Source organism: Monodelphis domestica, chromosome 2 (assembly GCF_027887165.1).
Source record: "Monodelphis domestica isolate mMonDom1 chromosome 2, mMonDom1.pri, whole genome shotgun sequence".
NCBI lineage: Eukaryota > Metazoa > Chordata > Mammalia > Didelphimorphia > Didelphidae > Monodelphis > Monodelphis domestica.
Window position 1 is genome coordinate 266,080,178 of NC_077228.1, and position 24,448 is coordinate 266,104,625.

General features: G+C 45.7%; 1 protein-coding gene across 9 annotated transcripts; it reads left to right on the forward strand.

The window, feature by feature from the left end:
- The first annotated feature begins 999 nt into the window (after positions 1–999).
- Positions 1,000–22,565, forward strand: DDR1 (discoidin domain receptor tyrosine kinase 1). 9 transcript variants are annotated; one of them, XM_056817851.1, is made up of 18 exons: positions 1,000–1,148; positions 9,616–9,745; positions 9,833–9,935; positions 10,186–10,414; positions 11,102–11,249; positions 12,209–12,308; positions 12,809–12,995; positions 13,146–13,392; positions 14,057–14,152; positions 14,384–14,535; positions 14,929–15,094; positions 15,897–16,007; positions 17,137–17,381; positions 18,510–18,637; positions 18,853–19,071; positions 20,005–20,239; positions 21,055–21,204; positions 21,390–22,565. In XM_056817851.1, exons 2-18 carry the CDS (start codon positions 9,661–9,663, stop codon positions 21,528–21,530), a joined length of 2,742 nt encoding a protein of 913 aa, XP_056673829.1. In that variant the 5' UTR covers positions 1,000–1,148; positions 9,616–9,660; the 3' UTR covers positions 21,531–22,565. The 9 variants fall into 9 exon arrangements, with proteins under 9 accessions (XP_056673829.1, XP_056673830.1, XP_056673828.1 ...); XM_056817852.1 differs by having other exon boundaries at positions 9,619–9,745; XM_056817850.1 differs by lacking the exon at positions 1,000–1,148 and adding an exon at positions 3,947–4,134.
- Positions 22,566–24,448: the final 1,883 nt, after the last annotated feature.

The following is a 24,448-nucleotide window of genomic DNA, read 5'->3' on the forward strand; positions in this document are numbered from 1 at the left end:
AATGGGCCTAGAGCTGAGCTCACAAGATTAATTGAGAGACTTTATTGTACCATGGTCCCATTTTTCACCCAGTGATTTTGGGATCCCTGTTTATGCAGTACCTCTATTTATCCAGTAGGGCTCAGGCAAAAACCATGGAACCCAGGTGACCCTGGTTTTCTACAATGCAGGGGGTAAAGGAACAAAATCTCCAGGGATGAAGTATAAAGCCTGCAAAAGGGAAGACTCAAGGGAGACATAATAGCTGTCTTTTGGTATTCAAAAAGTTATCATGTGGAAGAGAGATTAGAGTTCTTCAGTTTGGCCATAGAGGGCAACATTAAAAGCAATGGATGAATGTTGCAGTCAAATTCAGGTGCAATTTTAAGAAAAAACTTCCAAACAGTTAGCACTGTCCCCAGATGTGGAATGGGCTGTCTCAGAAGGAGGAGGGTTCCCCCTCCTTGGAAATCTTTCATCAGTATGGAGGGCCACTTGTAAAGCATGATATAGTGGGAGATTCCTTTCCAGAAGAGAAACTCAAATCCCCTCCATCCCTGACATTTCAGTGATTCTGTGAGCTGGTATTGCCATTATGCACTACTACCACCTCCCAGTCTCTGCTTTCTGTGCAAAGCCTTCTCCTTTCAGCATATGGACTGATTCTCTTCCACATCGTTACCTGTTCAAGTCTCAAACCTCCCTATCTAACTGACTGAATAAAAAGGGCCTCGCATATTCTCAGTGTTGTATTCTCCGATCTCTGCCTCTTAAAAAACTTCCCCCTTTGTCCAAGCTGTCGCTTTGTCTGGCTGTTGCCCTCGCCACCCCCCTCCGCCCCCATTCAGCCTCCTTTCTTCCCCGGCTTTTCTCCCCATAACTTTGCCCTCCCCCACTGTGCCAGGCTCTTAGCACTACTCTTTCCCTGCCGGGGCTGAGGAGGCTTGGAAATGGGGTATGGGACTGGCGTTGCCATGACCACCGCAAAGCCGGCCGCAGCTGGTCGGGGCAGCTGCTCCCAGGATCCTGTGCTAGGACTAAGCACCGCCCTGAGCGGACAAAGCCAGGGAACTGGGAGGCCCTGGGGCCCCACGGCAGGCAATCCCCCTCCCCCTCAAATCCAGGGCCCACACGGAAAGGACCCAGGGGATCCCTGAGCCCAGCCACAGGTCAGAGCGGGGTGGGTTGGAGGATGAATGAGAGAGTGTTGTGGGGGTTGGAAATATGGGCTGCAGCTTGGACGTCCTCCTCTGGGAGGAAGGACAGACAGACTGAGAGAGGGACAGACCAAGTGACTGCCTGGAAGAGAAGGGCGGACGGGAGAAATGACTGGAGATGGGGAAAGGCGGGGGTGGGGGTGGGCGGTAAAGGGAATTGGAGATACGGGACATAGGGAATAGGGATGGTGGACTAGACGTGGGATGTGGGGAATTGTGCTGAGGAAAGAGACAGGGTTGGGAGCTGAGGTGGGTAAGATGCTACCAACCCAGGGGCTTTCTGGTCTTGTGTGACCTCATTCTCTATTACAATATCCTTCATCCATCTTCTTCCATTTCTCTTAATCTTCTTTGTACTATCATCTCCTTTCTTGCTTCCAATCACTCTCTTAAATTTCCCTTGTTCCTCAGCTTCTCCTTTTCTGTATCTTATCTATTGTTAACATCTCTTCCTCAGTCACTACATCTCTCTCTGTATCTATTTTACAAGTCCTTTTTTTTTTCAATCTCACTACTTTACTCTGCTCTCCCTCCAATCATTCCTTCAAAGGTTTGTTAAACTTATCTTGTTTTTGTGATGAACTGATCATGCCACTCTTTTGCCCAAAACCCTTCTATGGCTTCCTATTGGCTACAAAGTTCCAACTAGTATTCAAGAACCTCCACAGTTTAGTACCAACCTTCTGTTGTGGCCTTCTCTCATACTCCTTTCTTCTTTACCCCCACCAAATATTCAATGCTGCAATCAGATTGGAACCATTGTACATGCCTTGAAAGTGTCTGTCTCTGTACTTTTACTCTCAGGGTACCCCTGCCTGGAATGCTTTCTCCTCTTTTGAATTCTGCCCCATCTTTTAAAGTGTAATCCAACTGTTGCCTCCTCTATGAAGCTTTCCCAGTTTCTTCCTGTTACTTTCTGATCTTCACATCAGGAAGTAGTTCCTTTTTTTTGCATCTCCCATCTTTATTTTTCACTTCTCTTATGCACTAAAGTAATGATGTATTTATAGACATTTGTGTAGGTCACATTTCCTTATTTTCTTGAAAGCAGGTGGTTTTTGTGTTTCTGGTACTCAGAAGTGTTCCTAATTCTCTGTTCCTAGTACTCTGAAGAGATCAAGTACTTGAAATTTTTAGGAAAAATTTAATATAATTCCTTTAGTCTTAGCCCTATTTCTTCACACCTGTCTTCCTCAGTCATTCCTTGATCCTTCCTTTTTTAAACTTCCCACTTTTCTTCGGGGTCCTCAGACTAATCCCTTCCTCCTTCCTTACCTTTCTGTACTTCAGCCTCCTCTCTTTCCTTTTTTCTCTCATTTTTTTACGTCCCCATTTTATTCTCCCCCAAACTCTTCTTTACTTGTAGCCATTTCATTATCCTTCACTGTAGGATCAGAGGATGGCTAAGTGATCTGGTCTTCCCAGTTTGGTCATTACCAACTCCCCCAACTACCTTTTATATGAGCTCCTTTGCTCCTTCTCTCCCAGCTGTTTTACTGCTTCTCCCCAGACCAGCTGCATTTCCAGGAGGAAATCTTGCCCTTTATGGGAGGTCCATCCGGCTTGATCTCTCCTTCTTCTTGATGTTTCCCAACAGCGGTTGGGTGGTCTACCGAGCTGGGAGCTTCACTCTCCGATTGCCCCCTCCCCAAACCTTTAGCTACTCCAGTTGCTCTCTCTGACACAGCTGTGCTCTCCCTGGATAGTAAATTCATACATTACTAGGGTCGGAGGATATCTTATAAATCATCTAGTCCAATCTCTTCCTTTTACAGGTGGGGAAACTAAGGCCCATAAAACTACTCTAGGAATGACTATTACACTGCTAGTTAGTGAAGGTGTGAGGACTTTGGACCCAGTTAGTCCAGTGTTTTGTTTTGTGTGTGTTTTTTTTTTCTATTCTGAATTGCCATTTGATGCTCACTGCCTGGCACAATAAGGGTACTCTGAGAGCTAAGGACTTGGGAACTCCTAGCAAATAAGATATGGCTGTGGAATTGGAGAAACATAGGGTCCTCTGGGGAACTGGGATGAAATGAAGACAAAGTCTTGTGGGGAAAGAAAAAAGACCTGGGATGATGACATGGGAACCTCAAAGATGGGCTAGTGGGCTAGAGAGGCTATGGAGATGAGAGAGAAAAAGAGAGAGAGAAAGAGAGAGAGAGAGAGAAAGAGAGAGAGAGACAGAGACAGACAGAGAGACAGAGACAGACAGAGAGAGACAGAGAGAGAAATGAGGACACCAAGACTCTGCATTATGGGGGAATCGGGGTTCTTTGACTCCACTCTGGAGCCATCTGTATTCCTGGGCTCTCCCCTCTCCCGCCCCTGGGAATCTCGGCTCCAGTCTTACATTCCAGTTGGCTCCAGCCTCCTTTCCCTTGTCACTTGACTCCACTTGGACCAGCATACTTCCCCTTCCCACTCCCCCCCACCCATGCTGTCTACCCTAGGCTAGGGTGCTCTGGAAAGAGTTAAGAAGGTGAGTGAGCACTTCAGCCCTGGGACTTCTAGGGAGCTGGGGCCAGGCTAGGTTCACAGCCTTACCAGTGCTCTTCCTTTCCCACCTTGACCTCTCTCTGTCTGGCACTGCCTTATCTGGAGCCCAGGGTCAATATTGGTCTGGAGTGGGGAATGTCTCAGTGGAGTGTGAGGGGCGCAGGCTCCGTTCCTGATAAGTCTGGCTCTGGCTTTATGTCCTCCCTCACTGGAGTTTCCCTTTCCCCTCGTTGCTGCTACATCTGCCAGCCAGGACTGTAGTCATCTCCAGTCCCCGGGAAAAGGAGGATGGGGGTGGAGGCTGAGGTGTGGTTACCTATTCTAGGACCTAGCGCCTCCCCCCTGCTCAGGTCCGCCTTCTCTTCTCCCTTCCCCTCCTCGTCTGGCCTCTCTAGGAACCCAGTTTCCCCATCTGCCTGTCGGTCTCGTCTCTGGAGTGGTATGAAAGCTCTGGGTGGAACATGTAGGGAGGGACGGGGGTGTTCTCTGAGGGTACGTCTGTCTCTCTGTTTTCTTGTATGCTATAGAGTTTATGTTTAGGTGCTGAGAGTCTCGGCCTTTTTAGGTCTCCCTGTCTGCCTCTGTACCTGTATCTGGTGGGGACTTTACATTTCTGGCTTGGGATTTGTTATCTCTGTTTGCCTTTTTGAACAGGTGTGAACTTATCGCTAATTGCAGAATCATTGAGATGATTAGTGTCATAGCGTGTCTGTTTAAGAGCATGTATATGTATATGGGGGGCGGGGGCGGGGGCTGCATCCAGTTAAGGTGATTGTCCAGGAGTGTGGCAGACAGGATCTTCCCCACCTACCTCTGTGGTCTTCCCTCTTCTCGTTAGGCCAGTCTAGCGTAGAGTCTGCCTTTTCTCTTCTTCATTCTGGTCTTTCTCGGCTGCTTAACTTGTGTGTTTCTCTCTCCCCAGTCTCTATCTCTCTTTTGGCTCTCTCACTCCCCTGGCCCCTGGTTCTATATTTAGTCAGTATACTCTGGATGTTGAGATCCTGTGGCTACCATCAGGCACTTCTCGGAGAAGCAGTTGGACTTGCTGGGTTAGACTTGCTGGGATCAGGAGACCTGGTCCCTGGTTCAGGGGAAAGCAGAGGAGAACCGGGGCATAGGGAACTGGACCCAAAGGTACTGCCTACCCGATTGGACCTCTGGTTGGGGAGTCGTGGCTGCGAGAGTTGGTAGGATTGGAGAATGGGAAGAGCCAGTGGTTAATTGACTCACAGATACTTTCGTCCATAATGGAAGTTGTGTTGTGAAATGGTAGACGACGCCGATTATATGGCTAGGAGAAAGAACACTTCAGTCCTACAGAAGGGCAAGTATCGGGGAAAGGGACGGGCAGGTGGGAGACTGTGCCCCTCCCCCACTGGGCACTTTCGGTGTGCTCAGTTCTAAGCTGGGCCTGCAAGAACCTGCTCCTTCCCACCTGCCCTGGGGGCCTCTCCAGCTCACACCCCTCTTTTGGGACTGAGCCCAGAAAGGGAGGAGCCCAAAAGAAGAGATTACCTCTTCTAGCCTGACTCTCTGCCTTTGCCACCATAACTCTCAAGTCCGTTGTTTGGGGGAGAAGGGGAAAGTGGGAACATTAGAGATGGGGAGGGCAGCAGAGCTGTAAACATTGGGGCTGGGAGGGATGGGGGGGGTAAATGTAGGATGTGAGCTGGGTACTGGGCAGTAGAAGCCTATGGGGAGCTCGGGAGTTGGGGGGAGAGGAGGGGCTGAGGAGGGGCGTGGCCAGTATAGATGAAAAATGGAATCAGTGGATTGGGAAAGGAATCCTCAGGGGCCCAGGAAGGGGGAGAGTGAAGGGGGCAGTGATGAAAAAGGGTAGAAAAGTAGAAGAAAGGATAGAAAGGAAGGGCAGGGAATGCTGGGGGGTTGGGGGTAGGTTAGTATTTGCAGAGGGCAGGATAAGAGAAATGAGGGAGAAAAGAGAAGAAAAAGCTAAGGCCAAGGAAGAGAAAAGGAGGGCATAGAGGGAACTGAGTGGTAGGAGGAGGGAGTTTACTTCTTGGGCTCTGAGAAGCTCCAGCTCTTGGATACTCTCCCCGGAAAAGGCCCCCCAACAGCTGCTCCTGCGAACTACCTCCTGACACCCGAGCCTAACTGGCGCCTCCCTCTGTGGATTCCCCTCCTCTTTTCCCCCATCTCCTGCTTGGCAGGGCCAAACTATAGAAGAGGCAGGAAGCCTAGGTTTTCCAGGAAGAGGGAAGAGAGGTAGGAGGTGCTGGGGAAGGACACCTGGGTCCTGATGGAGAGACCAGAAGCCTGATAGAGTGAGACCCCTGGATCCTAAGAGGGAAGTGGTAGCTTAAGGGAGAAGGTCTGAGGTTTGGGAGATGGGATACTTGTTGTCTCTGCCTGCTTCAGTTAGACATTCAATCTAGCTTCTTTGCCCCAAATACTATCCTTCAGATTGGCTTCCTCACTTTTAGGACAGAAGGAGTCACAGTACTGTGCTGGCTTTCTCTGCCACAGACAGACTGGAACTTCCCTGGTGGGTAGTTCAGTATTCAGCATTCATGCCCTGCTGAACAAGGCCTATTCAGCAGGAGAAACCCCCTAAAATACGTCTCTCCTTCCATTCCTCCCAGGCAAGAACCATCCTGCCCTCTGTTGTGTATGGGATCATAGGATCACATATTTAGAGCTAGAAGGGTCCTTAGGCAAGGAACATGTTATGTGTATGTTGTCATTTCAATTGCCATGACTCTTTGTGGCCCCATGTTGAGGTTTTTCTTGGCAAAGATACTGGAGTGGTTTTCCATGTCCTTCTCTACCCCACTTTACCAATGCAGACACTTGAGACAAATGGGGTAAAGTGACTTGCCTAGGGTCACACAGCCAATAAGTGTCTCAAGGCTGAATTTAAACTCATGAGGACGAGTCTTCCTGATTCCAGGTCCAACATTCTTTCCACTGGGCCTCCTAGCCATGCAAGGTACATACTAGAGATCACCAGATCTCTCATTGTATAGAAGAAGAAAGTGGAGCCCAGAGGGGTTTAGTGATTTCCTCAGGGCTACATAGCAAGTACCAAGGGAAGTGAGCCTAGGCCTTCCTGACTCTTAACTACTAAATCATACTGGCAATCATGGAGCCAAATGAGGTTACAAATGAGAGAGCACAACAGGGAAAGAGAAGGCGACCCAGAACAGTTAGTCTTGGGATAGACACTCCCTTAGAGTGGACATGGCAAGGGCGAAGATGAGGCCTGGGCAGTGCATTTACTGATACCTCTTCTCCTTAAACTCCTCTCAACATCATAGCAAAAAATCCATCCAAAATCCCCAAACAAAAAACAAAAAAACAGTTGGGGCCTAGCCTTCATGAGCCCAATATCTACCATCCGACTAATCATACTCCAATAATATAATTTTTTCCTTTCTTTTTCTTTTTTTTTTAAAAGAAATCTTTACCTCCCATCTTAGAATCAGTACTAAGGAAGGCAGCCAGGTGACTCAGTGGATTGAGAGCCAGGCCTAAAGACAGAAGGTCCTGGCTTCAAATCTGGTCTCAAACACTTCCTAGATATATGACCTTGGGCAAGTCACTTAACCCCCATTGCCTAGCCCTTACTACTTGTCTGTCTTAGAACCAATACAAATATTGATTTTTGATTCTAAGATAGAAGGTAAGGGTCTAAAAGAAAAAAAGAATCAGTACTGAGTGTTGGTTCTAAGGCAGAAAATCAGTAAGGGCTAGGCAATGGGGGTTAAATAACTTGTTCAGAGTCACATGGCTAGAAAGTGTTTGAGGTCAGATTTGAACACAGGACCTTCCAGCTGGAGGCATTGGCTCTCAATCTATTGAGCCACCCTCAATAATTTAAAACTGATAAGCAGCAGCTTCAGGAGTTTCTACCCTCATCCAGTCCCCAGACAAACTTGTCCATACACATCCACAGGTCATTCTGTACATATAAGTGTATAGACCAGCTCCCCAAGTTTCTGAGCTCTAGCTGATCAGGGCAAATTCCAGCATTTCTTGGGGACTTTGTTAAAGTAGGAGTTGTTTGGACTTGAGAGAAGAATCTGAATGGAATAAGGAAAAAAACAAAGTTTTGCTACTTTTCTTATCTCCTATTTTTTCTCTTCTTTCCCCATCTGTTTCTTGGGTCTATAGTTAATTTTCCACCATATATACACGGAGGGGGACGAAGCTCTTCATTCCTGGAAGCTGAAGCATCTGAAGGCTTGAGTACTTGTGTACAAAAGTACATTCCCTTTACTAGGACTTTATTACTGTGCAAGCATCCATTGTTTTATTATTCCCTCCAGTATTTCTCTTATTAACTTATTAATGAATTTAGACTTGTTTGATTTGTGGTTAGGAGTTAATGTCAGTGTGGGGGTGTATGTCTCTGGATCTGTATGGGTTTGGTACGTGGATGTGAGAGGGTTGTCATGGGGTCAAAGCACTATATAAATGTCATGTTGTTATTTTTGTTATTATGGTGTGTCATGTGAAAATGTGGGAATGGGTCTGCATCTTTGGACCTGTATACCTATGTCAGGGAATGAATATTTTCCAGAGCCTGGTGTGATGTCTATCACTGTTTACAGTATAGATGTGGGTCTGAGTGTGTGTGTGTGTGTGTGTGTGTGTCTGTGTCTGTGTCTGTGTCTGTATGTGTGTGTGTGTCTGTGTATCAGTGTGTGTATGTGTCTGTGTGTCAGTGACTGTTGGGGTGGAGTGGAAGATGGCAGGGTGTCCTCATCCTGGGATATAATTGGCTTCTGGGTTGACAGGAAGGGTTATTCTGGGGTTATTCTGGGGCAGCTCTGTCTGAGAGGGTCTGGGGCTAAGTTGGTGTCTCTGTTCTCTAGGGAGAGATGGAGGTCATTGTAGATCTCAGGATTTCTTATTCTTGGTGTCTATATATGTTTTTTTGAATCAACCTCTCTCTGTGTTGGCCGTTCATTCTGTGTGTCTCTTGGTGTTTTTCTCTCTGTTCTCTCTGCCTTCGGTTGTGTGTGTGTCTTGATATCTCTGCTGGGGGCTCTGTCTCAGTCTCTGTCTGGTCTCGGCGCCAGTGATGACTCACCCAGGGCTGGGCATGAAGGTTACTCAAGGAAACAAGGGCCCTGCTGTTCCCAAGAGATGGGGGTGGAGAGTAGTATGAAGGAATCCAATATACAGAACTCCTGGGATTCCAAAAGCTTGCTCCCCTCTCCCTGATTCTCCCTTCTCTCTAACTTATGCTCACCTCAGGAACCCAAGCATCCTACTTCCTAGTCTCTGCCTCTGGCTCTCCTCCCACCACCCCCATCCCCTCAGCTGCTGTCTTTGAGCTGTGGGGTCTCAGCTGCCTCTTACATTCCTGCCCCAAGGCATTATGGGAGCAGCTGAGGAAGGACAAAGGAACGAGGGAGTGTCCCTTTCTCCCCACTCCTCCTACCTCCTGGGGGGGACTTTGGAGGGGGAAACTCTCTAAACCCTTCCCTCTATCTTCAGGGCTACTGAATTTTCTTCAGCTGTGGACTTCTCCCTCAGAGACAGCTGTCTCTCAAGATGGGGAGGGGGGAAATGAGGAAGGGGCAGGATATCTGGGTCCCAGAAAAAGAGTAAGGACTAATTGGATAGAACTGGGGAGCCATGGTGAATTTGGCTTGAAGGAAGTAGTGGTTAGGACTGCCCCTGTTCCCAAGAAAAACAGATGCTTGCAGATGGGACAAAATATCTGAAGGGAGCAGGAGCTGAAGAGAGAGTCAGGGACTTGGTAGCTTCAAGTCTGAGGACAGAATTCGTGAACTGAAAGAAGATTCGGAAGTAGAGAATTAGAGGGATGGTTGGCTAGGACTTAAGTGGGGAATGGAGAAAGTGGGGCTCCAAAGGTAAGAATTAAAACCTCTTATTTCATCTTTGTGTATCATTTCTGAGATCTCTCCATTCTTTTTCTCTCTTCCAGCAGAGATGCTGTTCCTTCCACCATAGATTTGTGGGATCTGGAGCCATGGGGCTGGTTATCCTGTTGTCTTTGCTGCCAGTGACGCTGATAGCAGTTGGAAATGCTGATATGGAAGGACACTTTGACCCTGGTGAGGAAGCTAGATATCTAAGTCTCTGAGAAAGAGGATCCTTCAAAGGGGAAATTTAAGTGGTACCCATTTCTTATATCTATTCAGCCAAATGCCGCTATGCCCTGGGTATGCAAGACCGAACCATTCCAGACAGTGACATCTCTGCTTCTAGTTCCTGGTCAGACTCCACTGCTGCTCGACACAGCAGGTACACTCATCTTTTGGGTCCTCCCAGGCAGGATCCAATAGTCATTTTATATGACTTCCAGGCTATCTCTACCTTTCCTTCTCCAGACTGCTTTTCTTCTGGAGACCCAGTCAAAACTGAAAGTGATTTCAGTAGGCTCATAGTAATGTCATGGAACCAAGGGATATTATAATAACAGGGGAGTCCATTCAGCAATAAATCCATTCCTGAGATTCCAAACATAACTCAACACTCTCTTTCCTCCTTCCAGATTAGAGAGCAGTGATGGAGATGGGGCATGGTGTCCAGCAGGTCCTGTGTTTCCATTGGAATTAGAATACCTGCAAGTGGACCTTCGACGGCTACACTTGGTGGCCCTAGTGGGGACCCAAGGACGACATGCTGGGGGGTTAGGCAAAGAATTTTCTCCTAGTTATCGACTGAGATACTCCCGTGATGGTCACCGCTGGATGGACTGGAAGGACCGATGGGGCCAGGAGGTAAAGAGAGGCAGAGGAAAAGAATATTATGTGGGGGAAAAGAATAGTTAATAGAGGAGATTGGGATAATGGGAAAGCATACGTGGCATCTGGAAGCAAGAGGACAGATTCTGTGTAATGGGGAAGTAAAATAGTCAGAGGATTCAGGAAAGAGAAGGTGGAATTGGGAAAGGGGACAGAGAATGGAAAGAAAATCATGAAATTTGAATTTCTTACAGATTATTTAGATTAGAGGTGTCATGCAAAAAGATCAAAAAGCCTTTGGGTAGCACTCCCTAGTGTGGTCTTACTACAGAGCACAGATGATGTTAATTGGTGGTTTTCTAAGTCATTATGCAGTTTGCAGGGATTCTTATGTATGGTTTAGTAACCCTCATTTCTATTTGAATTTGAACTATTCATTTAGACCTACTTCCTCATTTTGTAGATAAGGAAATTGAGGCTGAGATATGAACTGGTCTATTCAAGTACTCACAACTAGAGGTAGATCCATGTCTCCTGACTCTCAGTCTAGTGTTCCCTTCATAGTTCCCTTCCCCTTCCCAAATGGTACTCTAGGTTGGAGATGGGGGTCAGCAGAACAGCTAGTCTGGGAACTCATGCCAAGCATCTGACTTTCCTACCTGTTCTCTCTTTGAGCACTGAGCCTCTTCTCATCACTTCTTCCCTACTTCACCTTCATCCTAGGTGATCTCAGGGAATGAGGACACTGGTGGAGTGGTGTTGAAGGACTTGGGACCCCCCATGGTGGCCCGTCTTGTCCGATTCTATCCCAGGGCTGACAGAGTCATGAGTGTCTGTCTTCGAGTGGAATTATATGGCTGCCTCTGGAGAGGTAAATTCAGTACTTCATTTCTTCCTGGGGATCTAAAACTTGGGTTTCTTGTTTAAGGGAGACCTAAAACCACTGTGTCATGCCCTCAGGAAAGAAGAGGAGTACTAAATATCTAATTCTCCACTGGGGGTGGTTGGGAATTGAAATGATTACTAGTCACATCAGTAAGACAGATGGAATGGTTGTGAAAAAAATTTCTATCAACCAGTAGATGAACATTTAATTAATTAATTAATGTTTGAGAACCCTTATCTTCTATCTTATTGGTTCCAAGGCAGAAGAGTAGTAAGGACTAGGTAATGGGGGTTAAATGACCTGCCTAGGGACTTATAGCTAGGAAGTGTCTGAGGGCAGATTTGAACCCAGGACCTCTTATTTCCAGGTCTGGCTCTCTATCCACTGAGCTATGTAGTTGTCCACAACTAGCATTTTAAAATGCCTATCACGTGCTACTCTACTAGATGCTGGGGCTACAAAGACAAAAATGAACCATTCTACCTGCCCCCAAGGATCTTACATTCTTATAGGGGAGACAACCTGCATATCTATATATGTATATCTAAATAAAAATATATGAAAATCTAAATATATATATAAATCTAGATAAAATACATGTAAAATTATGGATTGTGGGTCATTTGGTAGCATCAAGAAGAACTCGTATACAAGGTGGCACAGGAGCTGAGCTAAGGATTTTAAGATTCTTCATGGTACAGATCATTCCAGATATACGGGACAACAGCTTAAAGAGGTGGGAAATGACAAATTGTGTGAGAAGCTTATAAAAAAGGTCAGTTTGGCTAAGTCATATAGTATATGAAGGAGAGTAATGTATATTAAGCCTGAAAAGGTAGGTGTTGGGTAAGCTGGAAGCTTGACATTTTCCCTATATGCAAGAATAGGTTGTAAGAAATGTGGGTTTCTCTTCTCTAATCCCAGTTCTTTCTACTTTGTCTCAGATGGACTGCTCTCCTACACAGCCCCTGTGGGGCAGACTATGTACCTGACTGAGGCTGTGCATCTCAATGATTCCACCTATGATGGACACATAGTTGACGGGTGAGAGAGGCAGGTCTCTGGAGTTAGGACTTTGGAGAATAGTAAAAGCATGAAGGAAAAACCAGGAATGAGAGTTAGGACCTAACTAAGGCAAAAATTTAATGTGCTTGACTAAACATGTTTGTAACAAAGGTTTTATTTTTCTTTCTTAGTGGGGTGTGGAGAGAAGGATTTTTGCTAAAGTAAAACACAATTAAAATATTTGAGGGAAGGAGCAAACTCATGGATGAGGATGGTAAAGGTGATAGAGGAAACAGGGAACAAATTGAGGAAAGAGAAAAATGGAGCTTGGGATGTATGGAATATGGAAACTATGGACAGGAGATGGAAAGGCTTTTTGGCTTGAGGGGAGAGTAGAGATAAGCCCTAATATTTGAGGGTTGAGGCTGGAGTTGGAGATATAGAAACAGGCCTAGAGCTTAAAGAGGGGTGAAGGTATTAGGAGACATCCCATTCTTGTTCTACAATTCATTATCCCCTGCTTTTCTCCCTGACTCTAGCTTGCAATATGGAGGTCTGGGTCAGCTGGCAGATGGTGTGGTAGGGCTGGATGACTTTAGGCAGAGTCAGGAGCTTCGAGTATGGCCAGGCTATGACTATGTAGGATGGAATAACAACAGCTTCCCCAATGGCTATATCGAGATGGAATTTGAGTTTGACCGACTACGGGTCTTCCAAGCCATGCAGGTGAGAATTCTGTGTCTGAGAACCCAGATAAAGGGGACATAGTGGCCTGGTTGGGAGGGTAAAGAGAAGCCATAAAGGGGGGAGATATGAGGTCCTCTGGGGATCCCTGATCCCTTTGTTATTATCTTGTTCCCTTTCATCTTGACCCAGGTCCACTGTAACAACATGCACACTCTGGGTGCCCGACTTCCTGGTGGGGTGGAGTGCCGCTTTAAGAGAAGCCCAGCCACAGCCTGGGAAGGAGATCCAGTCTATCAAGCCTTAGGAGGAAGTCTAGGGGATCCCAGAGCCCGGCCTGTTGTTGTGCTTTTGGGGGGCCACGTAGGTCGATTTCTGCAGTGTCGTTTCCGTTTTACCGGGGCCTGGCTGCTCTTCAGCGAAATCTCCTTCCTTTCTAGTAAGTTTTTCCCCCAATAATACCCTACATTCCCAGACACTTTTCTGGCTAAATAATGCTGTGCATCCCTCCTGCTTACTGTCTCAGATTCTCAGCATCTGGCAATATCTCTTTCCTTTGCTCCTGAGATGTTCTTATCTGACAACACCACACACTGTCCCAAGTCTCCTAACACCTTTCCTCTCACTATCTCAACCTGTATGGTTCTTCTGTGTTCCTTTATAATTCATTCCCTTGTTTCTCAAACCCATCTCTGTGTTCCTGGTCACCCTTACAGGCTATATTGTTTGTGTCATTCTCACTCCTACCAGTCTTGCCCATTTATTCCTTGTCTTTTTTTATTAGTTTTGCTAGCAGTTATCTTCATCCTTGTGTCTCCTCTACACAAATCTTTGGACCACACTTTTCATTTGTACCCTTCTCTGTCAATTTGCCTATTTATTCTTCTAGACTCATCTACCCGTCTTGTTTTTCTTCACCCCGGAGGTTTTCAATATCCTCCTCTTAGCTACTCTAGAATTCATTTCTGATCTTCATGTTTCAGAAGAATGTTTTACTTGCATCTAATCCATCTTCTCCACATTTCTTCATTTTTCATCTCTCCTCATCTTGTTTACCTTATTTTCACTCAAATTTCCTTTCTTTTTCTACTTGTTCTCCCCAGATATTGTGAACGAATCCTCTCCAGCTTTGGGTGGCACTCGACCACCTGCCCCTTGGTGGCCCCCAGGCCCAGTTTCTACCAACTTCAGCAGCTTGGGTAATACCTTGCTCCTTCCTCCCTAGTCCTTGAATTTAATCCAACAAATTTTTCTAAAATGCCCATTAAGCTTGAGACGATGCCCTTTAGATATAAAGACCCCCCCCAAAAGGGGAAAAAACCCACCCTCTGCCCTAAAGAAATTTACATTATGCTGGGCTACCTGAGTATTCTATTCCCTTTTCATCTCTAGTCTTGAGTTCTGACTTCTTTCTCCTTTTCTCTGAACAGAACTGGAACCTCGGGGGCAGCAGCCTGTGGCCAAAGCAGAAGGCAGCCCCACAGCCATACTGATTGGCTGCCTGGTGGCTATCATCTTGCTGCTGCTGCTGATCATCGCTCTCATGCTTTGGAGGCAGCATTGGCGAAGGCTACTTGGCAAGGTGGGCAAGGGCTTGGGAGGGTTTGTTACTCAAGAGGATATAAGGTTTTAGGAATAAAAGGGAATGAATGAGGAGGAGAAGGACAGGACAAAAGGTGTAAGTATTTATAAAATGCTTTTCAAATGGCTCATTTGATCTTCATAATAGCCTTGTGGAACAGATACTGTTGTTTTAGATATTTAATAGATGAGGAAAAGAGAAAGATAAGGGGACTTGGCACATGGCTAAAAGGTACTGTTTGAATTCATGTCTTCCTGACTCCAAGTCCACTACTTCACCTAGCTTATGGGAATGGTTGGTATAGCTAAGATATAAACTAGTCTGGTAGAAAGTGGTATAGTCAATGTGTGCTTTGACTTCCAGACCCTCTTATTTTCCCTCAATCCCTACCAGGCTGAAAGACGAGTATCAGAGGAGGAGCTGACAGTTCATCTCTCTGTCCCTGGGGACACTGTACTCATCAATAACCGTCCAGGACCTCGAGAACCACCCCCTTATCAAGAACCTCGACCTCGTGGGAATCCACCTCACCCTGTTCCCAGTGCCCCTAATGGCTCTGGTATGGACTTGGGAGGGAAGGATTAAAACCATCTTCTACTTTTATCCTCTTCTTCTCTGTCTCTGTCTCTCTCCATTTCTGTCTCTCTCTGTCTCTGTCTCTCTCCATCTCTCTCTCTTTATCTTCTATCTTGCTTTTTCTCTATGACCTCTCTCAGGATGTCATAACTCATCCCCTTGTATTCCCAAGTCCATCTGTGTTCCTTGTTACCCATTATACTCTTTATTGTTTGTGTCAGTCAATCCCACCCACTCTAGTCTTTCCAAAGTCTTCCTTATCTTTTGATCAGTTTGCAAGCAGTTATCCTCATCCTTGTGTTTCCCATAACCAAATCTTTGGACCATACTCCTCATTTGTGCACAATCTGTTCCTTCTCTGTCCACCTGTCTTATCTATTCTTCTAGACTCGTCTCCTCTGTCTGTCTTGTCTTCTTGTTCTTTACCTGTCCTTTGTTTCCCCCAGAGTCATAACTAGTTTGGGGCAGCTCAGGCTTTGTTGCTGGCACCAAATTTTAGAGGATATAAAAATTTAACAATGGAGAAGCCATGATAGTAATTTGGTACCCCTCCTGCTCAAGATAACTATGTATTAATTGCTTAAGATTATTTTCATCTTTTTAATTATAAAAATGATCTCAGGCCACAATTCATATTGCTTACCCAGGGCACACATAAGTGCTGCTTGCTCATGCCTCAGGCATCAAAAATATCAGTTAAGGCTCTGGTCTCCTCTAATCATTTGTCCATCCCCCTTGGTCTCACCCTATCCCGGTGTCTCCCCCACCCCTCCTTCTCCCGACAGCGATGCTGCTCTCCAATCCAGCCTACCGCCTCCTCCTGGCTACTTACGCCCGTCCCCCCAGAGGCTTTGGCCCCCCCACACCCGCCTGGGCCAAACCCACCAACACCCAGGGTAAGCCCCATCATTCTCTGGGCTCCCCACTCCATAATGGTGTGGGAAAAAGATTCTGATTCCTTATGCTTTCTTTGCTCACAACCATGTCCTCTTCTGCTCTCCAGAGCATTGGAGAAAAAAAAAATTTCTTGTACCCTTAGCTTTACTGTATTATTTTCTCCCTTTTTTTTAGGTCTTCTTTCTTTAGAATGATGGAGGAAAAGACTCACTTGGATTGAGTTCTCCTCTTCTAGCATATTCTCTTTAGATTTTTAGAGTTGAAGAGGAAGGTGGCTTCACAGCTTTAACTCTTATCCATCACCTCCCATTCCCTGCCTTTTGTTTTCCCCTCTCTCCAGAGCTGCATAGGAGGAGGTTCTATCACCTTGGCACTCCCTTTCTTCCCCTGTATTTCTTCTCCCTGGAGTTTCTGAGGTGAAGGTTCTCAAATCCCATACCTTCTCTTTCCCCTCCTACTCCTTTGTGTTTGCTTTGTTGTCTCTCCCAGGCCCCCCTGAACTTCAAAGAAAGTTCTCTACCTGTCTATATTTCCTCCCTTGTCTAGATTCCTTGTTGTAGGATTTGTAGAGGAAAGGGTTCTTCTAGTTTCTGTTCCCCTAATGTACCCCCCTGCTGTTTCTGCTCTGTCTTTGGGGCTGGTGGGTTGGGATGGGAAGGGCTTGGAGGGACCTCAAAATGGTAAAGTCAGAGATGAAGGGCTGGGAGGGGAGGCCAATTGAGGGAGAGAAAAATCTGTGATGGGGTAGTTTCGGGTTTAGAAAAATGTGAATGGGTAAATCTCCCCTCCTGTCCAAATAGGTCCAGGGGTATCTGTTATGCTGAAGAACCCCTAAGGAAGAGCTCTCTCTGGTCTTCAGAGCTCACCCTTTTCCATGTCACATCCCCCATGTTGTGAAGTTAGATCTTCATCCCACCTGTTTTTTTAGCTGAAAAATAAGAAAATTCAAGATCTAGAGGATATCTGGGACCTATTCATCTGGGGAAAGCAGGAGGGAGGAGGACTGTGAGCTGAAGTAGGGACCTTGGTGGGGAGGGGGAATATGACCACTTACCCCTGGAATTGTGCTATAGGGAATCCGAGGCTACTGCAGCTTTTAATGCCTCTCTCTTCTGCCCAACCCTCCAGCCTACCATGGAGACTACATGGAGCCAGAGAAGCCGTGCGCCCCACTGTTGCCTCCACCTTCCCAGAGCAGTGTCCCCCACTATGCTGAGGCTGACATCGTCACTCTACAGGGTGTCACTGGGGGAAACACCTATGCTGTCCCTGCACTGCCTCCAGGGGCTACAGGTGATGGCCCTCCCCGAGGGGATTTCCCCCGATCCCGGCTCCGCTTCAAGGAGAAGCTAGGTGAAGGCCAGTTCGGGGAGGTGAGGAGGAACTCAATTCAGTTCAATTGAGCAAACATTTATTAAGTTCCTGCTGGGTGCAAGGCACTGGAGATACAAAGGCAAAAACAAGAAAAAGACCTGCCCTCAAGGAGCTTACATTCTACTGGGGGGATACAGCAGGTATACAGATAAGTAAATACAAGGTAATTTGAGGAGGAAGAGAGTATTAATAATTGGGAGGACCAGGGAAAGCTTCACAAAGAAGCTGACACCTGAATTGAACTGTGAAAGGCATTCTGAGAGGCGGAGGCAGGGAGAGGTTACTCCAGGTGTGGAAGTGGAGAGTTGGGCTCACAACCTGTGCAAAAGCAGGGAGGTGGGAGATATTTGTCCATTGTGGGAAACAGCTAGTAGGCCAATTTAGTTGGGACATAGAGTGTATAATGGGGATTAATGCAAAACAAGGCAGGAAAGGTAGGTCTGAGCTAGATGGTGGAAGGCCTGAAAGAACAGACAAGGAGATCATGTTTTATCTTATAGGCAATAGAGAACTTTGAAGGCAAGAGAGTGGCATTGGGAGACTCATGCCTTAGGAAAGTTATTTAAGGAGCTAAAGAGAGGACAGGTTGGATAGGGGAAAGCCTGCTAGCAATGAACAAATTAGGAGACTATTGCAACAGTCTAGGTGATAGGTGATTAGGGCCTGAACTGTGATGGCAGGTGTTTGAGTGGAGGAAAAATCAGGATTTGGAGAGAAGCTATAAAGTTAGAATGGACAGTGCTCGGCAATTGAATGAACACAGGGAGAGGGGCACATGGCTAGGAAGTGTCTGGGGTCAGATTTGAACCCAGGACTTCCGGTCTCCAGGCCTGGCTCTCAATCCATTGAGCCACCTAGCTGCCCCCTATAATTCAATTTTAACCAAGCTTTCAGAATATATTTCCTCATCTTTATAACTACTTAGGGAAGAAGGCATTTTACAGACTGTTTTACAGATTGAGATTCAGAGAAGTTAAGTACATTGCCCAAAGTCACATAGCATGTAAGTAAATTAGGACTGTGGTTCTTAGTCCATTATGCCAATATTGCTTCTTTTGATTCCATGACCTCTGTGATACTGGTAGTATCTCCCATTGATCTCTCTCTTCTTTCCCTCTGCTTCACAGGTACACTTATGTGAGGTAGAAAGTCCCCAGGATCTGCTCAACCTAGAGTTCCCTCTCAATGTAAGAAAGGGGCGCCCCTTGCTGGTGGCCGTCAAGATCCTTCGCCCGGATGCCACAAAGAATGCCAGGCAAGACTCTTGAATGCATTTTGGGGATAGGGATAGGTAGGTAGAGACAGAGGAGACGCTGTAGGGTGAGGGGAAGAAGGGATTGATTTTTCTGAAGGGAGAGGATAAAATCTAGAAAAAGGAATTTATCCATTTGATTAACTCTCTTATGAGCAGGGAGGTGGAGAGGGGAATGTTAGAAACTGCCCCTTTTAATCTTCTCCTCTGTTCTCCAGGAATGATTTCCTGAAAGAGGTGAAGATCATGTCAAGGCTGAAGGATCCTAACATAATTCGGCTGCTAGGAGTGTGCGTGCAGGATGATCCTCTCTGTATGATTACTGACTACATGGAGAATGGCGACCTTAATCAGTTCCTCAGTGCCCACCGATTGGAGGACAAAGCTGTAGATGGCAGCCCAGGAGATGGGGGAACCACTCAGGGGCCCACGATCAGGTAACCTACCCTAACACAAAGGACTCATGAAGGTTAGCCTTTGGTGACTCCACACATGTACTCATATGCATACTTCAGCCTGAGGCTATCTCCTAGTAAGATCTCAAATAGATCATTGAGTTAGTAAGGAATTATAACATAAGGATTTGTAATCGGGCTCAACCTTTTGGCATTCTGATGAAGTCTATGGAGTCCTCAGAACAATCTTGTAAAACAATTAAAGGAAATGGGGGGCATCTGGGTGGCTCAGTGTCAGGCCTAAAGGTGGGAGGTCCCAGGTTCAAATGTGACCTCAAACACTTCCCAGCTGTGTGACCCTGGGCAAGTCATTTGACCCCATTGTCTAGCTCGTACCACTCTTCTGCCTTGGAACCAATACACAGTATTGATTCTAAGACAGAAGGTAAGGGTTTTTAAAAATAATAATAATAATTATTATTATTAAAGGAAATACTAACTTTCAGGTAGAGGTTAATGAAAATAAAGATGTAATTTTTTTTTCTCATCTAAGTTCTTGTGTCCTGAAATCTACCTTTGAAGTCACTAGACCCTGGGGTTAAGAACCAATGATTTATAGAGAGGAGATAGGCAGAGGCTCCCAGATGGGTAGAGAGATGGCTAAGGTTTTAGGCTGGAGGTCTGTTCAAGGGCTCTGGGAACAAGTAGACAGAAAGGACATTTGGAATCCTAAAGGTACGAGGACCTGACCACTGTCATCCCTTCTCCAGCCTCATAATACAAGTCTGGAACCCCATAAATATTGGCTTTCTGTGAGTGGGTTTGGGGGAAAAGTTGATCTCAAATATTGGTGAGTGAGCTATTCCATCCCTTCCCTGGAAAGGAGTTAGCAGGTATAACTTGGACAGCTCTCCCTCTCCAGGCTGGGGTTCTGGGGGCTTGCCTCTCTGATGCTGGAATCCTGCTCCCTTTCAGCTATGCAATGCTGCTTCACGTGGCAGCCCAGATTGCTTCAGGCATGCGTTATCTTGCCACACTCAATTTTGTGCACCGGGATCTAGCCACAAGGAACTGCTTGGTGGGTGAACATTTCACCATCAAAATTGCTGACTTTGGAATGAGCCGAAACCTCTATGCTGGGGATTATTACCGTGTGCAGGGCCGAGCTGTGCTGCCCATCCGATGGATGGCTTGGGAGTGCATTCTTATGGTAAGTAGAGAGAAAAGAAGGGGAGTCAGTAATAGAGATATGGCTAATAATTATGCTAGGAGTCAAGGGACTGGGTTCTAGTTTAGATTCTGTCACTAATTAACATAGTAACTTTTTTAAACCCTTCCTTTCTGTCTTAGAATCAACTCTTTTAAGACAGAAAGGTAAGGGTTAGGCAAACAGGGTTATGTGACTTGCTCAGGGTCACACAGCTAGGAAGTATCTGCAGCCAAATTTGAACCCAGGTCCTTCAGACTCTAGGCTTGGAGCTCTATCCATTGTGTCACTTAGCTGTCCTCTTAACTGAGCAAGTAACTTCTTTCTGGGCCTGTTTCCTCATGTGTAAAATGAAGAATTTCAACTAGGGGATTTCTAAAGTCTTCCAGCTTAATATCTTGTTTTCTAAGGAATTTGAGAAAGGGGCTAATCATTGGGATTGTTTAATGGGTGTTTATGCATACATATATATGAGAATAGAGATAAGTCAATAGAAAAGGTGATAGAGGAGAAAGTCAGAGAGTGAAGAGATGGGGAGAGGGTCTAATCCGAGAGAAGAGAATCTTGGGCCAGGGGAATGGTTAAAAAGACAAGGGGGAAGGGGAAAGACAATGGGAAAACTTTTGGAAAGATGGGCCACCAAAATCGAGCAGGGTTTTAGGGGAGGATGGAATCATGGGAAAAGTCCTCTGCATGGTGAGGGGAACCAGGAAACCCAGGAGCTAAGTGGGTGGGAGGGACCAATGTTTAGGAAAGAGGTTTTGGGTTTCTTCTGCACTAAATCCCTTTCCTGGCTAATCCTCTTTCTACCACTCCAGGGAAAGTTCACAACAGCAAGTGATGTGTGGGCCTTTGGAGTGACCTTGTGGGAGGTGTTGATGCTGTGTCGAGCTCAGCCTTTTGGGCAGCTTACTGATGAGCAAGTCATTGAGAATGCTGGGGAGTTCTTCAGGGACCAAGGCCGGCAGGTAAGAAGTTTGTCTGGGGTAGGTAAGGAAGGCCTGAGGGCTTCTGGAGAGATAGATAGGACTTATGCAGAAGGGGCAGAATAGTTTAATGGGAAAAGCACCAGATTTAGACCTGAGTTTGAGATCCAATTTTGCCACCTAACTTGTGTGATGGACTCTTCTCACCATTTTCTGATATAATCCAGGTGTATTTGGCTCGCCCTGATGCCTGTCCTTTGGGACTCTATGAACTGATGCTTCAGTGTTGGAGCCGAGAACCAGAGGAACGACCCCCTTTTCCTCAGTTACATCGATATCTGACAGAAGATGCCCTTAATATGGTTTGAATCTTGGCACCTGTTCTTCATTCCCCTATCCACCTTCCTGATGTGGCTCAATGATGGAAACAGCAGCTGTACCTGGAAAAGAGCACATTTGTCCTGTTCCCATCACCTCCCTCCAAACTCTTCTGCCCCTTCCCACATCTTCTGATCCTCATCTCCATGATCTTCACTGTTGCCATCTTTCCTTCTTTCCTGCCTCTTCTCTGTGAGCACAAAGCTACCCCATTTGGAGGCAGAGGAAAAGACTTAATCTCAGGCAGACTGTGTCTGCTGAGGGAGGTGGGGATTGTATGATCTCTTCTTTTTTTTTGACCTTTTTTTCCATAACCCCCCTGTTTTTCCCCCCACGTCTCTGTTTCTTTCTCTTTCTCAGTCTGTCTTTCTTGTTCCCACCCACCCAGCTGGCCCTGGGATTGGGGTTTCCTCTGAACTCCAGCAATCCTCAAATAGAAGGAGGGCACACATTGGGCAGACACTGGACATGGCCCATTGGGGTAAATGGGCCCCACTGGAAGACACTGGTTCCTGGAGAGATGGCTGTAGCCCCCACCAGTTTCTCTCTGTCACACACTGGACACAACTGGCTGAGAATTTTGGGGGGATGGGGAGGACAGGAAGAAGGGATGGATATCCTCTATCACTTCTCCTGGAATTGTTCCTGGGCTCTTGTCTTTTACCTTTCTCCATCTCCCAATACACTGGACTTGGGGGTTAATTCATCCCTACTTCTCTAATTGTCCTCATCTCCCCCACTCCCTGCCCCTGTGCTGTAGATAGTGCGTGTCTGAGTCTGTAAGTTTCTTTGGAGTAAATATTTTGGCTTGGGGGGAGTGGGGTGGGGGGAGGGAATGTACCTGACCCCTGGGTTAGATGTCTTTATTATTGATATCTTTTGGGGTTTTCTATAATCATTTGGGGTTTGTACATTTTGGGGGTGGGGGGAAAGACACAGATTTTTACACTAATATATGAACTTAGTTGGAGGCGATTTTAATCCCCTGCAATAGGCAGGTAATAAAGGTTGAGTTTTCCAAACGTGCTCCATGTCTGATTCTTGAGATAGCTACAAAATCCTTCTCCCACCCTAGTTTCCTTTGCTTCATTTTCCACAATGTCATGCACTTCCTATGGTTCCTTTCCTAAGAGGAGAAAGGAAAGAAACAAGTATCCATTAAGCTCTTATGTGCCAAGTACTGTGTTAAGCACTTTACAAATATTTTATTTGATTCATAACAACAATCCTGAGAGAAGATAGGTGTTATTATCCCCATTTTACAGTTGAGGAAACTGAAATAGACTAGGGTTAAGTTACTTGCCCAGGATTGCACAACTAGGAAGTATTAGAGGTTGCATTTGAATTGAGGGCTTGCTAACTCCAGGCCTACTTTACCTCCTACTTTACCTTCCAAGGGGGAAAGGAACTGAGACTTTTGTGTCAGGGAAAACAAGAAGAAAACTCAACTTTATGACAAAAGATGAAAGTCAGGAAATGAAATATAGAACGAGGTATAGAAGGTAAAGACAAAGTGTTATAGTCTTGATGTAAAGGATAAATACATGTCAATAGCAAAAAGAGAAAAGAAAGAAATAAAAGGGGAAAAAAGGAGCCTTCTAGATGGTGCTCTAAGCTCTTGGTTTGAGTTGGAGAGGGCCTGGATAGAAGAGAAAGAATTTTAGAATTGGTAGAGACCATTTTTTAAAAAAATATTTTATTGGAACATTTCCAAGCATTATTCATTAAAGGCATAGATGATTTTCTTTTCCTCCCCCCACCCCCCATAGCCGACGCATAAGTCCACTGGGCATTACATGTTTTCTTGATTTGAACCCATTGCTATGTTGATAATATTTGCATTAGAGTGTTCATTTAGAGTCTCTCCTCTGTCATGTCCCCTCAACTGCTGTATTCAGGCAGTTGCTTTTTCCTCGGTGTTTCTACTCCCACAGTTTATCCTCTGCTTATGGATAGTGTTTTTTTCTCCTGGATCCCTGCAAGTTGTTCAGGGACATTACACCGCCACTAATGGAGAAGTCCATTATGTTCGATTATACCACAGTGTATTAGTCTCTGTGTACAATGTTCTCCTGGTTCTGCTCCTCTTGCTCTGCATCACTTCCAGTTGTTCCAGTCTCCATGGAATTCTTCCACTTTATTATTCCTTTTAGCACAATAGTATTCCATCACCAACATATACCACAGTTTGTTCAGCCATTCCCCAATTGATGGGCATCCCCTCGTTTTCCAGTTTTTGGCCATCACAAAGAGCGCAGCTATGAATATTTTTGTACAAGTCTTTTTGTCCATTATCTCTTTAGGGTACAGACCCAGCAGTGCTATGGCTGGATCAAAGGGTAGACATTCTTTTGTCACCCTTTGGGCATAGGTCCAAATTGCCCTCCAGAATGGTTGGATCAGTTCACAACTCCACCAGCAATGAATTAATGCCCCCACTTTGCCACATTCCCTCCAGCATTCATTACTTTCCTTTGCTATCATGTTAGCCAGTCTGCTAGGTGTGAGGTGATTTTGATTTGCATCTCTCTGATTATAAGAGATTTAGAACACTTCTTCATGTGCTTATTAATAGTTTTGATTTCTTTATCTGAGAACTGCCTATCCATGTCCCTTGCCCATTTATCAATTAGAGAATGGCTTGATTTTTTGTACAATTGATTTAGCTCTTTATAAATTTGAGTAATTAAACCTTTGTCAGAGGTTTCTATGAAGATTTTTTCCCAATTTGTTGTTTCCCTTCTGATTTTAGTTACATTGGTTTTGTTTGTGCAAAAGCTTTTTAATTTGATGTAGTCAAAATTATTTATTTTACATTTTGTGATTCTTTCTATGTCTTGCTTGGTTTTAAAGTCTTTCCCCTCCCAAAGGTCTGACATGTATACTATTCTGTGTTTACCCAATTTAC

Coding starts and splice junctions, on each gene's coding strand:
- DDR1 (XM_056817849.1), top strand. CDS start 4,686: ATGTTGAGATCCTGTGGCTACCATCAGGCACTTCTCGGAGAAGCAGTT. Junction 9,936..10,185: donor ACTGCTGCTCGACACAGCAG/GTACACTCATCT, acceptor TCCTCCTTCCAG/ATTAGAGAGCAGTGATGGAG. Junction 21,205..21,389: donor TCAGGGACCAAGGCCGGCAG/GTAAGAAGTTTG, acceptor GATATAATCCAG/GTGTATTTGGCTCGCCCTGA.